Genomic DNA, 15721 nt, shown 5'->3' on the forward strand with positions numbered 1-15721 from the left:
GCTCAAGCCAAGTCACTGAGCACTGTTCCGGTAACTTGCCACTTCTTGAGAGCCGTTCATTCCGTGATCGACGGACAGGGCTGCGTGAACAGTACCCGTGCTACAGTATTAAACAGTACCCCGTGCTACAATATTAAACAGTACTCGTGGAACAGTATTCTGATACTGTACATGCTACAGTACTATCGACGCGGTGATTTTCCTTGTCGTTTAGCGCCAGTTACGTTGTGACTTGCAGAGCAAGTCACTGAATCCGTCTCCGCCGCCGCCACCGTCAGTCCGTCACCATCGTCGCTTCCTCGTCGAAGCTTTCCCGTCCGTCCCGCAGTCTGTTTCTCCTTGCTATTTCCGTTTTTATCTTTCTCTCAGTTTGTTTCGCATCATTCCGATCTGTAACTTACAGTCCTCTCTTGTTCATACCGGCGGGGGCACGAACTATTTTGTGCGGCGCCGCGATGCAAAGAGGGGATAGATCGACGCGTCAAGAAATCGTTTCAGTTGCCATGACTCCAGTAGGCAATATGATTGTTGCTTGACCACAGTTCACCCTCTCTATTTCTTCTCTTTCTTTGTTTTAGTCTCGTTTTCGTTTTTAAGATCAAAATCGGTTTATGCACGGTGCTAACCCCGGGCTTATCGGATTACACCTTGAAGAAGGAAGCCCCAATGCCTGTGCTAGATCTACCACGCCATTCAGTGTTGCAGGCTATGATAAATATTGTGATTGGTCTGTGTCAAAGCAATGGATACACATATTCATAACAGCTCATCTCTTATGAACTTTCTTTTGATTGACGGCAGTGTTTTGTTTGATTGATGGCAGTGATTTGACATTACCCGCGCTTCTGATGTAACACGTGAAGCAAAGGGAAAAATAATGGTTGAATTTCTTAATATGAGCCATCCAGTAATCAATAATAATTCTATTGTCTTAGTTGTTTGCTGCATCGGTGTTATTTTTTCTCATGTTATTGATTGGCATGCCTTATTGATTTGGCAGTGATGATACAACCTTTCAGCTTACAAACGCCAGTTCTGCTTCTGAGAATTCATGACAGATAAAGCTGATACGCATCTGAGCCTTGATCTCTCAAGTGTTTCCGCACATTCATACTCACTTTAGAATAATTCGTTTATGCATCAATCTGAACATCGAATACCATTGGCCACTGATGAAATCGCCCAATGTTTGTAGGCTGCAATCGGCTCCAAGTTCCTGCTTGTCAGGAAGAACCTACTTGGAGCTCTGCACTCAAATGACAACAACGGGCAATGCTGAGGTCCTAGGTGCTATGTCTCAATGTGTTTAGTTTATTCTTATAGTTTCATTGACCAAACAATGATGCTGTGTTATGTGCCGAGTTTAACTATCCTCGCGCAAGTGCTTTCTGATTTGCGTGGAGGCTGAAAAACTTGCAGAGTGTGTGTTGTCATCAGCTTCGTCTCTTTTTTTACTGTGAGATGGGAGTTAAATAACAGCACGATATTGTCTACTCCTGTGTGTTTCAACCGTGGACCTATTTTGCTTTGTTCCTTGCAATTAACATTTCAGCTTTTTGGATTTGGAAGCCTAGGGAATTCAGCTCAACAAATAGCCGTGGTCTATCCACCAAGTTAGTCAAAGCCCAAAATACATCTCCTCCGTGCATAATGTGTCCCTGAAAGCCCAAGGTGTACATAACCCCTGCTATATTGCTTATTCATTCGAAGCTGCCCTGCTTTATTATTTATTTGTTTGAAGCTGTATCCCTGATTGTATTATTTTCTTTTTTTTGTGGCATATTGGTTGATTTAAGATTGGAGCAGTGATGAGCATTTTTTGTGGACTAGAGTTTCTGATACTACCTCTGTAGTATTTGATGACCACACCCTTGGCTGTCTGAGCTCTGAATTCTCACTTCAACTTTTTTATTGTTTACTTAGATTGTTATTTGCTTTCTGATGTGATAGTTGACCTGAGATTTGAGTGATGATGAACTGTTGTGTTTTGGACTAGAGTTTTTCTGATACTGCTACATCGTGATAGTAGTTGAAGAAATCGATTCAGTTGCCATGGCTCCTGTAGGCTATATGATTGTTGCTTGACCACAACTTCGTACCCCCCCTCTCTCTCTTGATTTTTCCGTTTGATCTTGCTTGCCGTTTGAGGACATAATAAATAATATATGTGTATGCATGGTGCTAACCCCGGGCTTGTTGGATTACGTTCCCTTGAAGAAGGAAGCCCCAATGCCTGTGCTAGATCCAGCATGCCATTCAGTGTTGCAGGCTATGATAATTCTTGTGAGTGGCCTGTGTCAAAGCAATGGATACAGATGTTAGTAAAATCGTCACTTTTTTTCCCTGTTGCGTTTGGTTGTTGGCAGTGATTTGACATTACCCGCGCTTCTGATCTAACACGTGAAGCAAAGGGAAAAATAATGGTTGAATTTCTTAATATGAGCCATTCGTTAATCAAAGCATCACCTTTCTTCGATTGTTTATTCGGCATCATCTTCCTTATTTATCGATCTTTAAGGCAGTGATGATACAACCATTCAGCTTAAAACGCCAGTTCTGCTTCTGAGAATTCATGACAGATAGAGCTGATTAAAAATCTGAGCCTTCTTCGCACATTTTTAATAAACAATTCTATTTTTTCTTAGACCAAAATACATCACGTTGGCCACTGATGAAATCGCCCAATGTGTGGAGGCTGCATTCGGCTCCAAGTTCCTGCTTGTCAGGAAGAACCTACTTGGAGCCCTGCACTCGAATGACAACAATGGGCAATGCTGAGGTACTAGATGCTATGTCTAAGAGTGTTTTGTTATTTCTTTTAGTTTCACTGATCTGCCGTCCAAATAATGACAAATAATGATTCTGTGTTATGTGCCGAGTTTAAGTATCCGTGCGCAACTGCGTTCTGATTTGCGTGGAGGATGAAAAACTCGGAGAGTGTGTGTTGTCATCAGCTTCGTCTCTTTTTTACTGTGAGATGGGAGTTAAATAACAGCACAATATTGTCTAGTCCTTTGTGTTTCCATTGTGGCCCTATTCTGCTTTGTTCCTTGCAACAAACTAACATTTCAGCCTTTTGGAAGCCTACGGAATTCAGCTCAACAAGTAGCCCAGGTCTATCCACCAAGTTAGCCAAAGCCCAAATTACATCTCTCCCGTGCATAATGTGTCCCTGAAATCCCAAGGCTCATTCGAAACTGCCCTGCTTTATTCTTTATTTCTTCGAAGCTGTATCCCAGGTTATATTATTGTCTTTTTTGGTAAATTGGTTGATTTGAGATTGGAGCAGTGATGAGCATTTTTTTTCTGGACTAGAGTTTCTGATACTGCCTGTATTTGATTATCAAACCCTTGGCTGTCTGAGCTCTGAATTCTCACTCAACCTTTTTATTGTTCACTTAGATTGTTATTTGCTTTCTGCCGTGAAAGTTGACCCGAGATTTGGGTGATGACGAACTTTAGTGTTTTGGACTAGAGTTTGTCTTTCTGATACTGCTACATCGTGGTTGTAGTTGAAGACCAAACCCTTGGCTGTCTGAACTCAAATCTTGGATTCAGCTGTAACGTTGTTATCTTTAGAGTTTAGATTAATTCTGTTTTTCTAATTCTTTTAGTTAGATGCGTCCATTACCAATTCTGGAGGATTATTTCGTTTCTTTAAGTATAATGGCTCGGACGCGACATTCAATTCTTGTGGTTATATCCTGATTGGTGGCGTTTTTTGTGCCAATCCGATCCTGGAAAGGCCACATAAATTCAATAACTCGTGAATTCTAATTTTATTTCTTATGTTTGTGGGATCTAAAGGATGTGAAACTTTGAAAGGGACAATGCCTTATCTATTTGATTGTGGTGTACCATGACTATTCTTTCATATTGAATAGGAAGATCTGATAGATCCCTCAGACTTGTTTTTTCTTTTCTTTTTCTGTTTCTGAAGTTTGATCTGATTTGAGGTGTGGATGATGATAACACAAGTAAAATACAATTATCCCTGTCTGATTCCTTCAAAAGGGTGCTGAGAATACTTTAATCTGACACGTTTTGTTGTGTCTTTCATCCGGTCTTTATGTTAGTACAAAGTTCTTTTGTTGAATATTGGCCTTTGATGACCTGATGGTTGCAGAACAGGTAAATATTTGCCTGATATCTGTTGATATTTTTCATGAACTAGGACGGTCTGAGGTTGTATGATAATGCATGTACTTTGCTGCACATTTGTTTGTTGGTACCTTTATTGTTGCTTTTGTGGTTGGATGAACAAATTTTAATGAGATGGCTGTGAGTCTGTGACTACTCGGAAATATTCAAGCTCAACAGACCAAATCACATGTCTATCTCTGAAAATCGAGATTGATATGTATGCCGATTATCCCGCTGAACCGAGCCATCTGAAATCTCTTTTGTCTTCAATTTATTTGCCAGTTTTCATGTTGTTTGTATTGGATGGAAGAGTTTGTTGCGATGAGGACAAACAAGCTCCCTCTTCTGAAGACATTGAGGACGCTTGCTGGCAGAATCGAACCAATAAACCTATTGCCACCACTGAGTAACTAGATATCACATCAAGCGTATTATTGTTTTGAAGTAAATTGTTTGATTTGAGACAGGCTTCTGCTGCGTGAGTGAAGCAGCCATTGTTTGCATCTGAACCCATTATATGTTTTAGTTTATTGAAAAGTTTCTACTGTTCCTGTGTATCAGAGGATAAAACCTCGATACAATCTTAGGACACCTTCTGACACAGCGTTTGGGTTGTGAATGAGAAGTCAATTCTTTCTGATGATACTAAATGACTCACTTTGTTATTGCTGTTTTGAAATCTCTTCTTTTCCCAGTTGTCTTTTTAACCTGTTTAAGCAATTTTATAAGATTACATTTATCATTCCTACCATTACATATCAGTTGACATGAATATGGCAACAGAGGCCTATGAAGATTAGCTATACATCTGGAATTACCGTCAGATTTAGTTGTGACGAAAAATGCCTGGCTTCCTGAGGCTTAGCCATTATTTAGATTAGATCATGGTGTTTTAGTTATATGTTTCTGTAACACTAGGTCATATGTTTTCCTTGTTTCTGTAATGCTAGGTCATCCTGTTTCCAGTTATAGTAATGCTATATTGATCATGGTGTTGCATTTTATTTAATACCATGGTGTTTTTTTTATCATACATTTACAGTTCTGTTATCCTAGTCCCAGTGAAGATCTCAAGACCTACCGATAGGAAGTGCCGTTTGACACTGTTACCAGCAGCTGCTTCTTTCATCTGCAGGTGACCATCCTTAGACCATAACCTTTGTGGTTTGGTCTTGGGGTGTAGTTCCCATCTGCTGATGTTTGATTCAGATGTGGGGTGTGATTTAAATCGGGTCTCTGAGGGATTGTATGAAACTATCGTTCATGTCATTGTAGCTTTGTGCGTTGTTTGCCAGTATCAGGGCCTGATGCCACGTCAATGGTAGCTATGAGCATTAACCGGAGATGCCACGTCAATGCTTTAGAACATGCTTCAAATTGTCTTACATCTATTCTTGTTTTCTATTTGTGGATTGCAAATGATGATAAAATCAAGGCTTGTTTCTCTATATTCGCAGTTGCCACCTAAGAGCTTTAGCCCAATCAGGCTTGAGAGCTAGTGTTGCTAAATGCTTGGATGTCTGTTGCAATCATGCAAATTCAATATTTTCTCCTGTTGTATTTGCATACCATTGTTCCACCAGTCTCTTCAAGTGTCGTCTCTTCTTTAAATTACAGTTGGTTTTCTGAATTGTGCTTACAATTGTTCCACTTAGTCTCTAAATTCTGGCGGGCTAAAGCTCTTAGGCAGCTCTGCAATTCTGGCTGCTCCTTCTGTTTGCTAAATTGTGCCTAAGAGCCTCCTGACTGGCTGTCTGCAGTTCTGCTGCCCCTTTTGTTTCCATTTTTTTTCGACTGTCAATCATCATTTAGAAGTTACTAAATTCTTGCAGACAGCCAGTCCAGTTATGTTCTACGATATTTGAAGATTATGCAAAGAGTGGAACTGCTGCACAAGTAGAGCTTTAACATTAAAGGAAGTGGACTCAGGCTTCTAAGGGGACGAAAAGTGCTAACTAGGAAACTAAGGGATGGGTTTGTTAGGGTTGAGTATTCTGTTTCTAGAAATAGCCTGAGCACTCGACATTCCAGATCACCCTTCTAGTAAACAGATTAAAGCGCCTGCCTGAACTGGGGTTTTCTTTGTAAGGTATGTAAATGTTGTGATTGATTAACATTGTGGTTGTATGTTGTGGTTGTAAACGTTGCAGTTGTATATATTGTATATAGCCGGTATATGCAACTGGACCCATTTTTGACATAGGGCTGGGCGCCTGGGTCCTGTAGTGGAAACGTGAATAGAAGCGTCGCTCTGTGCTGAAACTGCGAGACCTTGCCTTTGTAGAGGGGGTAGTGTAAGATGCACGAAGACAGGTAGGCGAGGGATAGCTGCTGACCATCGATGACGAACTGCTTTACATTTATACCAGAAAAGTTTCCATAACCTCCAAGAAATCTGTTCAGGATCCAGAAAATTCCGCTGTTTCGCACGCAAGCAACGGCACACACTTTTTTTTTTGAAAGCACTCAGGAGCACTGAGAATCATGTAAGATTTTAGACATCCACGTTGATCGAACTCAACGCAGACGAGATTGCCCGAATAGTGTCTCGGAACACGTCATACTGCACCACTCACAACGCACGCACGCTACAGTGGAAATCCAGGGTCGAGCTCGAACCAGGATCGGCTGCCTCCACACCCGGAGCGCTAGCCGCCCGAGCTACGCTCACACGCACTAACATAGCAAGTCGAACACAATCTGGTGCAACGACGGCAATGAGCACAAACAGTTGCTATGCAAAACCAATTATTTGAGCAGTTGTTGATAACACAGCAGATGCCAGCTCATTGGTCGCTGGTAACAAGTTACACAGGCCATAGTAAGCTGCACGGCCAGTGGCGCGCAACTACAATTCCATGGACACTGGAATCGTCTCACCTCCGGGTTTCAGGAAAAGCTCGTTACATCAGGAAGAACGGTGAGGCGAAACGGGAGGAAGGGTTGCTTCTGAGCATGTTGAACCCCCGGAGGCGCTCCAGATCCATCACGTCCGAGTGGTCGACGAAGAGATTCACCTACATTCCCAGACGGATAAATGTCAAAACTTCAAATGGTGAATGAACAAGGGAGCGTTGACAAGCTACGGTCTCATCAGCAACGTTGAGCTTCAGGTTCTTTCCAGGGGGAGAGATTCAGTACCCTTGGGCCGTATCGTTTGACGAACCACTCGGAGGTGCTGGGGTTCGAAGCTTCGAACATTGTCTTCTCGAGCCCGAGCCGGCCTATGATCTTTGCAACGATGTCTGCCCTCAGGGAGTCAGCATGCTGGCAAACGTCATCAGCATCGATCATGATCATATCTGCCCCAGCCTCCAAGCATCTCTCTGCTCTCCTAATCAGCAGGTCCACATCTTCGATTCTTTCTGCAACACGTGGGTCACAAACACCAGTCTTGTAAATACAGCAGTGCGATTTAGACATGCTAATTTAGAATGAAAATGCAGGCTTAGCATGCAAAGGCGGCAATAACAAATCATGAGAGTGGCATATGGTTCAATTACAAGTTACGAATGACCTAGTGTTCAGTGATCAATGTATCAGAAGCAGTTACGGATTGTGGCTCAGTAATGATATGAGACAACTAGTACAGTAATATACCTGAGGTCCGCTCTTTGACTGGAGCTATGTACGCTCCAAACGCCCTATCACCAGATGCAGGAATATCAGAACTGTCAAACTTCACCGAAAACAGTGGCTTTGCCCTCAGACCGCTACTCTTGATGAGGCGGACCAATCTCAGGAGAGCTTCTTCAGGGAGCTTGAGAGATCCAGCATTCAGCTCAATTGTGTCAAACCCTAAGGCCTTGCATTCCTGAAATGAAATGCTCATGTCGTGCACAAGTGCAGCTCAGGTGACTTCATACATGTCTGGCACATTGCTAGAAAATCATAGAACCGTAGCAGACCCACATACCTCCACATATTGCTTGAAAGAAGAGGGTCCCTGACGTAAAAGATGCTCTGCCCAGTCACCTGTGCTCACGTATATGTCATGCTTATGGGCTAAATCAGTAATCTCTCTGACCAGTTCTTTTCCCATCAAACTATGGCATCCACCAGAAAACTTCAAACCGTCAACGAAAGGACCAAGAGAATCCAATATTTCCTGAAATGAAAAACAAAAAGTTAAGCCTCAAAATGTGCCGTCAGAAATGGTTAGGATGGTGAAAAGAAGTAAAACACATCACCACCCATTTGAGCATGAACACAGAAACTAGCTATGGATCTTCTTTCCAAGAATGATTACTGATTTTTCCAAGTTCCTTATCCACAACAGTTCAACTTCATTCAACGTTCCTCGTATTTTCCCCTTCTGTCAGCTGGGGATTAAATTCAGCTTTACAAAAATCAAACACGCTTTACTGTGGATTTTATCACAGTGCAAACATAGATGCTCCGGATAATAAAAGAATATATTCTAGCATGAATCGGCTAATTCAGACATCCAGTTCAACAATCAGCATGATTTGGCTGATTCAGTTCGAAATTCGGCTACACCCACGGCGACCACATACTGAAATCACTCACACGGTTTCAACCTAAACAGCAGGAATCTAATCTCGTGACGGTTCGTGCGTGTCGCAAATTCGCGTTCGGAGGGCAGGCCGAAACCGAATCGCGCGCTCAAAATCAAACCAGAATGCGTCCAATCCAGCTCGGCGCAACCCAATACCAAACGGATTGGAGCAGAGCACCGGACCAGGACGCCGCGAAGTAGGGACGGGTGTGAATCGGCAGCGAACCTGGAGCGCCTGGTTGGCGGGGCGGAAGGAGTAGAAAGGGCTCCGCATCTCCGTCACCCCGTACCGCCGAGGCTTCTCCGGCCGGTCATCATCCTCGTTGCCGTAGCCGTACCCGCGCAGCGACAGCGCCACCACCTCCTCTCGCCACCTCCTCATCGCCGCCGTCGTCGCCTCTATCACTCCGTCCTCCCTTCTCCTCTCTCTCTCTCGCTAGCTGCGACTGTGAATCTGAGATGGTCTGATGACTCTGGTCGTCGGTCGAGAAAAAGCACGGGAGGAAGGCGGTGGAAGCTCGCGGCTGCTTCTGGAAACGAGCACTGGCTGGCCGCTGGGCCATGGCAGTGACGTGTGCCATGTGGATGGGGGACCACACCGAGGACAAATGTCTGCATCTTGACTCTGTGTTATCCAATCTGAACTTGGGCTTTAGTGGGCCAGAACCATTCACAGGCCTGGTTCGATGGGCTAAACCGAGCTGCTCCCCTTCTTCGAGAAGGGCCAGCAGCCCGGCAAAGTGGCGCGTGTTGTTGAAAGTTGGCCCACTGTATGACTGTGTAGCGTTGCTCCATTGGCAATGTCCCATGACGGATCATTGAAGTCTACTTCCTGCTGCATTGCAATATCTTGGGTTAGGTACATGGAAAAATTCATAATTGGTGCCCTCCTCACAATCACCAATTAGGTCAAATTTCCCTTCTGATAAAAGATGGTGAAACTGCTAGTCCCATTATTAACCACACTAGGTAGTCCTTCGGCCCTCGCCCTGGCACGGGAAGTCACATAATAGGAAACCCATAAGAAATCTGGATGGGATAGGAGTGGAATCACCTTGCTTCAGTTAATGGGCGAAGCTAGGCTTCAACACTCCCAACTTCCTCAAGCAAACCCCCTGTTTGCAATATGATCAAGAACATATACAAAGCCTAAATTTGAGTACTTAGCACCTATGACCTATCCAGCTAGAGCAAAAGCACCCATCACTGGCCTTCTTGTATTTCTAGCTTTTGTGCCGAGTTATGTATCATTTTTGTGTCCTTTACAAGAGCTTTGGAAGGATGCATGATATTCCAATTTCAAAAGTTATCCCTACTCTAATCTAATTCTATAAACAATGACATATTTTTTATTGGTTAGACAAATCACGGCTGAAGGGCACTCTAAAAATTGGAAGAATATTTTCTCATTAAAATTTCCACAAACACCTTTGGTACAGGATTGAACACGACCACCCCTACAGGTAGCGGCTCTTTTCGGTATACCTCAATGTCAATTTTAAAGAGCTAGTCGTTTGGGGGCATCAAGTCTAAGCTGAGAAGGAAAAGAAAGCTAGGCTCAAGCCAGCCTTGTGTGCAACCAAAAGTACCTTCGCTTCCTGCAATCAGCAATCTAAATTAGGATGGATCTAATCTTTTTCTATAATTTTTAGAAATAAAGTAAATCCAACGGCTATATTATCCTATATATATATGATGATTACCATATATTGATTGATAGTCAGATATTTTGCTTTTTTTAGAGAAATTCTATAATTTCTCTCTTTTTCTAGAACGTCCACCTAAGATCTTAGGTGGCATCACGTGGAGAAGTTAAAAGGAACCTCCAATTAGTAATATTAAGATAGACAATGTAGCAGCACCGCCCAAATTAAACCGGCTTAAGTGCGCTAACCATCATCTTAATACTTAATCAAGTTACTGTGCACTTAAAACGGTGTAATCTGAGCTGTCGGGTAATTCCCGATTAAACTTCTGTACTCCAGGATCACAATTGCACTAGTAGAGCCGTACGAAGACGAGCACAGATGATACCAGCATACAGAAGTCTTCAAATTAATTTACAACACAGGTTTTACATAAAAGCTTCAAGTACAAACGACAGAGTTCCAAAGCACAGCGGAAGTTTTAAAACGGAGTTCGAAATACAATACGATAACCACGACGACGATACAAGGCGAGCTCCACATCCTGCCCACCGATGTGACGCCAATCTGCCCGATCTTCACGGGGAAGACGGGGCCCACACGACGGTTCACCCAAGAGGAAGCGCCTGTCCAATCCAGGATGCACATACCTCCTCGAAGTCAGCGGGAACACAACCTGCTCAAGAGGGTTACAACAACAACCCTGAGTATACTAATACTCAGCAAGGCTTACCCGACTTTGGGTATACTTAGCCCATTACCTAGACATGCAAAGCTTTCTGGCTCTGGAGTACTTTTGCTGAAAGGCTACTAGCAGTGAAACCTTACTTTCAATATTTTAGCTCCATTTAGTACAGCGAGTATTAACTATATTCGCCTAACATCTAGAGCACACATGGTAGATCAGATTATTTCTTCAAAACATCAGGTACAACAATCCATCGTTACCTTTCCATACTTATTCCACTTCTTACTACGATGTGACGCAGTGACCAAGGTTCTCTTAACCGAGAGAGATGGCGAATCGATCCGATTTAACCTTGCAAGGTGGACCTAACTCACACGACACATGAAAACCCCGTCGGGCCACACACGTCAACTGTTCCCATCATCACCCAACATCTGAATCACGCCTGCCAAAACCCGGGTGAAGGGTCCCTCACGGCGAACTCCCAGAGAACCCGGAGGTGACATACAATCCAACACCCGCCATCATCCCACTCCCAGAATAGCAGGTCGCGATTCAAAGTATCGTTGCAATTCAGGTAATTAGCTTACCGGTTTCGACTACCTCCTACTTCCGACATGTGGTTAGTACTGTTCAAACTCGGTCATCAGGGCCAACAATGGTACGGTCCTCAATCGACACAGGCGGGAGTTCATTTTCTCATCTATTCCATAGCAATACTCCAACTCATTCCCGCCCGGTCTCCAATTCTTTTTACTCATCAGCGCATTTCAAAGCCATAGCTAAGGAATCAAGATCCTAAAACTCGCGAGTGACAGTAATCACTCGACTTCTACCGAAATCCTACTTAGCAAATCATTTCTATCGACACCTGCATACTAGTATAGACCCACTTTACCTAGGGAAAACATGCATCCTTTAGTTCCATACAACTCCTAGAACATAAATGCACAAATACTTAAATAATAACGTTGAATACTGAAAATAGAGGTTATGCTCCGGGGCTTGCCTTGCAGGTCAGCGGGGTTAACGAGATCTTCTAGAGCGGGCTCAACGGCTACCTCCTGCTGCTCTTCTGCTTGTGGCTCCTGAACCGGCTCAGCGATCAACTCGTAGGCGACTTCATTCGCGGCGTCTACATGAATAAAAATATACCATGCAACTGTTAGGACACAGTGCGATGCATGAGTGCTTAAGATGTGATGCATTTCCAAACGATGCAAAGCCATGCAGTTCAGAAATTCAACTCGTTTTAGCCTGAAGTGTTTCCTTCAAAACAATAACTACTAAACTTGCTTAGGGTAGCATGGATTAAAATAGAGACTTACTTTGTTGAGATAACACATGCATGAAAATGATTAACTAACAACAAGGATAAAGGATAAAATTGAAGCTAGGAACTAATTAAAGATCAAAACTTAACACACCACATAGATCTATTAGCACAACTTTGATATCATGAAAAACTGCTGATAAGGAGTGCATAAATAAATTACCAACAATTGTTGATATTGAAAAGTATTTCTTTTAGCCCTAGACAGGAAAACAAACAATAATAGATCCACAAACATGCACAGAGGCTATACACCTGAAAATTTTACAGTGGACTACACATGATAAGATGAGGCTACTAAATTAATTTCAGAAATTTTAGATCAACAGAACAGCAGATATAAAATAGACAAGCTCAAACAAAAAGTAAAATCTAGCAGGGCTAAAAATGAGATTTGACATGCATGGGTATTTTTCTTCTAAAGATCTCAGTTTTAGAAACCTAACAAAATTGGTTTTGCATTTTTAGGATTTTCCTACGAATTTCTATGGATTTTTAAAGTCTGTAGCCAAAATAAGAAAAGGAAAAACATTAGGGGGGCTGACAGCCGGGCCCCACTTGCCAGTGGGCGCCGGCCCAGCTGCCTCCCCCTCCTCTGTTTTCGCCCGCATGGGCGGCGCACGGCCAAGGCGGGCCTGCGGCGGCGCGGCACCGGCTCCCGCCGGCGGAGCGGCGCGGCCTGGTCGCGGCCAGGGCAGGGCGGTGGGGCAGGGCATGCGCGGGGAGGCGCAGAGGGAGGGGGCGCGGGCGCGCAGCGGCGCTGCTGTGGCAGAACCGCCTAAATTATCCCGGCTCAAGTGCGTAAACCATCACCATAAAGGCAACATTAGCTTAAACACACTTCAAACGGAACAATTTTTGGTCTGTCGGGTAACGTCCCGATACAACCACCGATTCTCGGATCGAACAAGCATACCTCGCACGAAGGCGAGTCCAGAGATATTACAACCACAAATTTTACAACACAGGCAAGTTCAGTAGTGATTACAAAATACTTCAAACCATTATTACAAAACCAACTTAAGTAATATAGTTATACAAAACATAAGAGTAAGTTCAGAGTTTAAACAGCGGAAGATAAAACACGACGGCTACAACACGTCGCAAAAAGGATACCAGGCTAGCCCAAGCATGGTATCACTCGTCATAGTCATTGCCGGCCGAAGACGTATCCCACTCTACGGACCAGCCAGGAGGCAACGAGCAAGGATAGGTCAAGCTAGCGATCTGATCCTCAAAACTCATACCTGAAAAAAAAAGTTTCAACAGCAAGACTGAGTATTCTAATACTCAGCAAGACTTAACCGACAACGGGTATAAGTAGCCCACCTTAGCTAGACTATGCAAGGCTTTGTAAGGCGCTGGTTTTCCTTTGCTGAAAAGCAATAAAGAGTAGGTCCTTACTTTCAAGTTTTAGCTTCAAGATTCTAGTTGATTAACCATTCTATGTAAGCATCTAATAACCAAACATGGTGGAATTTCTAAGCAAACATCAAGATTAATAAGAATATTGTTGCTCTTATTACTCTGTGTGGCAAAGAGATCAAGCAGTCTCATTTCATCGTGAGAGGCGGACGATTCTGAATCGAAATTCAACCTTGCAAGGGTAACCTAGCACACACGTCTGGAATACCGTCGGGTCATTCCCAAACAACCGTTGACCTTTCTTTCCGGCTTGTGGATAGGGTCACTCTCCCCGACTACAGGGCTCCAAGGCCGAACCTTGTCCCTAGAAGTCGTAGTGTTGCGCAACATATAATAAAACCTATCCCTACTGAGAGAGTGAAAGGTATATCCACTCCCCGGTCCAATCGGCTACTAGGCTTGCCGCGTACCATATTTACGGCATGTGACTAGTACTTTCAAAAACTTAACCAGCACTACCACACACCGCGACCTTAGCAAGTTCATCAACACAGACGGGGTCTCACATAGGACATGATATCGAACACAACCCCGTCCGTCGTCCTTATATTGATAACAGAAAGTAAACAAGCAATTCCTATAAAGCTCGCGAGTGACAGGCAATCACTCGACTTTTACCGTTCCTATAAGCTTAGCAGATAGTCGAACTCAGGTCTAGTGTTCAGTACATAGGTTCCTAGGATCATGCATCTAGGGTTTCAATTCAAATCCTAAGAACTGTAAATGCACAAGTAAGTAAAAACAGTAAATGATAATAATTTGAAATATAGGTTATGTCCGGGGCTTGCCTTCTCGGTAATTGCTAACTATTTCAGCGCTAGGCTCTTCCGAACTTTGGTTCGGGGCTTCAGTTAGTTCCGCAGTGTTCACTTGAGCTTCGAGATCACCTCCGTCAGATTCCGGGATCAGCTCGTACGTCCCATCCGATAAGGCAGTCGTGTCTATATGCAATGCAAGAACAACATTATAAACAAACATGGGCAATCGTTTATAGAGTAGTTAAATAACAAATTTAACTACACAAGGCATCATGATCAACAGCACAAAAGAAGTTAACTAACTTCATAAAATGAGTGGTGGTGATTTACTATACCACTAAGTCATGGTTTGTAAATAAAACAACAACTCAGAGTACAAATAGTAATAAAATCTACCAAAATTACACTAAACAGAACATGAACAAAGTAACCTATCCTACAAAAATCATGCCAAGACATGAAACCATTTAATCACAATAAATCATTTATGCAGGCAACACCTAGCACAAGATTGAATTATACAGACTAAAATATAGCAAAGTAGAAGCTCAAAATTTAACAGGAGATCTACACAGGGATGATTTATCTACTGTGAATTTCTCACGATTTTATCTATACAGAAATAACTCTGAGAAAATAAACAAAACAGACATCAGTTTAGAAAGATTCAATTTTAGCTCCTGTTCTAGCCATTACATGATGCTCAAACTTCCTGGACAAGTTAAGATATTCTAGATGAACACTCAGGAATATTTTCAGGATTTAAAAAGAACAGAAACTATTTATCATAAATAAAGTATACTAAACAAGGATTAAATCAAATAAAAAGCTACAACAAAGAACTGATCATGAAATTTTTATAGCAAAGCTAGTGTAACAAGAGTAAACTACCACCAAAATTTCAGAGCAATATCAGCTTTCAAGTATCACATAAGAAAAAGATTTAAAGAACTAGTATTTATACACCTAGTAACACAAAACAACATCTACAGCAAAAACTTGCAACTAAAGCCTAACATATTATAGTTCTACTGCATAGAGCTCTTCAAGAGGATTCCAAAACATCAAGATTTGCTAATTTACGAATTTTCTACGAATTGATATTGAATTTCAAAGATCACTGAAAAACATTGCAAACCAGTCCCTAAGGCACTATTGCAATGAGTCACTGACATCGCAGATAACCCCCTGGGTTTTCTCAAATTCAAG

At 42.7% G+C, this 15721-nt stretch overlaps 1 protein-coding gene, 1 long non-coding RNA gene, 19 other non-coding genes and 4 pseudogenes across 25 annotated transcripts; 24 read left to right on the forward strand and 1 right to left on the reverse strand.

Moving 5' to 3' along the window:
• The first annotated feature begins 259 nt into the window (after positions 1-259).
• LOC120668485 lies at positions 260-6345 on the forward strand. 5 transcript variants are annotated; one of them, XR_005672445.1, is made up of 3 exons: positions 260-4131; positions 5186-5278; positions 5976-6345. It is a non-coding gene; the product is annotated as an uncharacterized LOC120668485 (long non-coding RNA). The 5 variants fall into 5 exon arrangements; XR_005672448.1 differs by having other exon boundaries at positions 260-727; positions 824-4131; positions 5186-6343; XR_005672446.1 differs by having other exon boundaries at positions 260-327; positions 464-4131; positions 5186-6343.
• On the forward strand, positions 417-542 carry LOC120671733. Its single transcript, XR_005673823.1, has one exon. It is a non-coding gene; the product is annotated as a small nucleolar RNA snoR111 (small nucleolar RNA).
• On the forward strand, positions 612-754 carry LOC120671739. Its single transcript, XR_005673828.1, has one exon. It is a non-coding gene; the product is annotated as a small nucleolar RNA snoR134 (small nucleolar RNA).
• On the forward strand, positions 818-903 carry LOC120671735. The gene has a single exon (XR_005673825.1). It is a non-coding gene; the product is annotated as a small nucleolar RNA U36a (small nucleolar RNA).
• Positions 992-1086, forward strand: LOC120671692. The gene has a single exon (XR_005673790.1). It is a non-coding gene; the product is annotated as a small nucleolar RNA Z223 (small nucleolar RNA).
• Positions 1166-1282, forward strand: LOC120671694. The gene has a single exon (XR_005673792.1). It is a non-coding gene; the product is annotated as a small nucleolar RNA Z278 (small nucleolar RNA).
• Positions 1384-1489, forward strand: LOC120671729. The gene has a single exon (XR_005673819.1). It is a non-coding gene; the product is annotated as a small nucleolar RNA snoR97 (small nucleolar RNA).
• LOC120671708 lies at positions 1797-1891 on the forward strand (annotated as a pseudogene).
• LOC120671740 lies at positions 2172-2317 on the forward strand. The gene has a single exon (XR_005673829.1). It is a non-coding gene; the product is annotated as a small nucleolar RNA snoR134 (small nucleolar RNA).
• LOC120671736 lies at positions 2361-2446 on the forward strand. The gene has a single exon (XR_005673826.1). It is a non-coding gene; the product is annotated as a small nucleolar RNA U36a (small nucleolar RNA).
• Positions 2514-2608, forward strand: LOC120671693. Its single transcript, XR_005673791.1, has one exon. It is a non-coding gene; the product is annotated as a small nucleolar RNA Z223 (small nucleolar RNA).
• Positions 2665-2781, forward strand: LOC120671696. The gene has a single exon (XR_005673794.1). It is a non-coding gene; the product is annotated as a small nucleolar RNA Z278 (small nucleolar RNA).
• Positions 2901-3005, forward strand: LOC120671730. Its single transcript, XR_005673820.1, has one exon. It is a non-coding gene; the product is annotated as a small nucleolar RNA snoR97 (small nucleolar RNA).
• On the forward strand, positions 3280-3371 carry LOC120671710 (annotated as a pseudogene).
• LOC120671712 lies at positions 3440-3547 on the forward strand (annotated as a pseudogene).
• On the forward strand, positions 3630-3758 carry LOC120671732. Its single transcript, XR_005673822.1, has one exon. It is a non-coding gene; the product is annotated as a small nucleolar RNA snoR80 (small nucleolar RNA).
• LOC120671697 lies at positions 3955-4045 on the forward strand. The gene has a single exon (XR_005673795.1). It is a non-coding gene; the product is annotated as a small nucleolar RNA R38 (small nucleolar RNA).
• LOC120671726 lies at positions 4102-4187 on the forward strand. The gene has a single exon (XR_005673816.1). It is a non-coding gene; the product is annotated as a small nucleolar RNA snoR20a (small nucleolar RNA).
• On the forward strand, positions 4275-4392 carry LOC120671723 (annotated as a pseudogene).
• LOC120671706 lies at positions 4455-4553 on the forward strand. Its single transcript, XR_005673801.1, has one exon. It is a non-coding gene; the product is annotated as a small nucleolar RNA R30/Z108 (small nucleolar RNA).
• On the forward strand, positions 4697-4790 carry LOC120671718. Its single transcript, XR_005673809.1, has one exon. It is a non-coding gene; the product is annotated as a small nucleolar RNA snoR31/Z110/Z27 (small nucleolar RNA).
• LOC120671725 lies at positions 4927-5009 on the forward strand. The gene has a single exon (XR_005673815.1). It is a non-coding gene; the product is annotated as a small nucleolar RNA snoR77Y (small nucleolar RNA).
• On the forward strand, positions 5199-5388 carry LOC120671713. The gene has a single exon (XR_005673804.1). It is a non-coding gene; the product is annotated as a small nucleolar RNA Z112 (small nucleolar RNA).
• LOC120671648 lies at positions 5557-5671 on the forward strand. Its single transcript, XR_005673748.1, has one exon. It is a non-coding gene; the product is annotated as a small nucleolar RNA SNORD14 (small nucleolar RNA).
• Positions 6346-6861: 516 nt separating the features above from the next.
• On the reverse strand, positions 6862-9167 carry LOC120668484 (protein HEAT-STRESS-ASSOCIATED 32-like). The gene is made up of 5 exons (XM_039948208.1): positions 8889-9167; positions 8060-8251; positions 7744-7957; positions 7285-7508; positions 6862-7160 (listed from the first exon to the last, which is right to left on the reverse strand). The coding sequence occupies exons 1-5, from the start codon at positions 9042-9044 to the stop codon at positions 7047-7049; spliced, it is 900 nt and encodes a 299-aa protein (XP_039804142.1). The 5' UTR covers positions 9045-9167; the 3' UTR covers positions 6862-7046.
• Between the last annotated feature and the right edge of the window lie 6554 nt (positions 9168-15721).

The sequence above is a fragment of the Panicum virgatum genome, chromosome 4N (assembly GCF_016808335.1).
Source record: "Panicum virgatum strain AP13 chromosome 4N, P.virgatum_v5, whole genome shotgun sequence".
Lineage (NCBI taxonomy): Eukaryota > Viridiplantae > Streptophyta > Magnoliopsida > Poales > Poaceae > Panicum > Panicum virgatum.

Coding starts and splice junctions, on each gene's coding strand:
- LOC120668484 (XM_039948208.1), bottom strand. CDS start 9,044: ATGAGGAGGTGGCGAGAGGAGGTGGTGGCGCTGTCGCTGCGCGGGTAC. Junction 8,252..8,888: donor CCGCCAACCAGGCGCTCCAG/GTTCGCTGCCGA, acceptor TTTTCATTTCAG/GAAATATTGGATTCTCTTGG. Junction 7,161..7,284: donor TCAAACGATACGGCCCAAGG/GTACTGAATCTC, acceptor CTGGGAATGTAG/GTGAATCTCTTCGTCGACCA.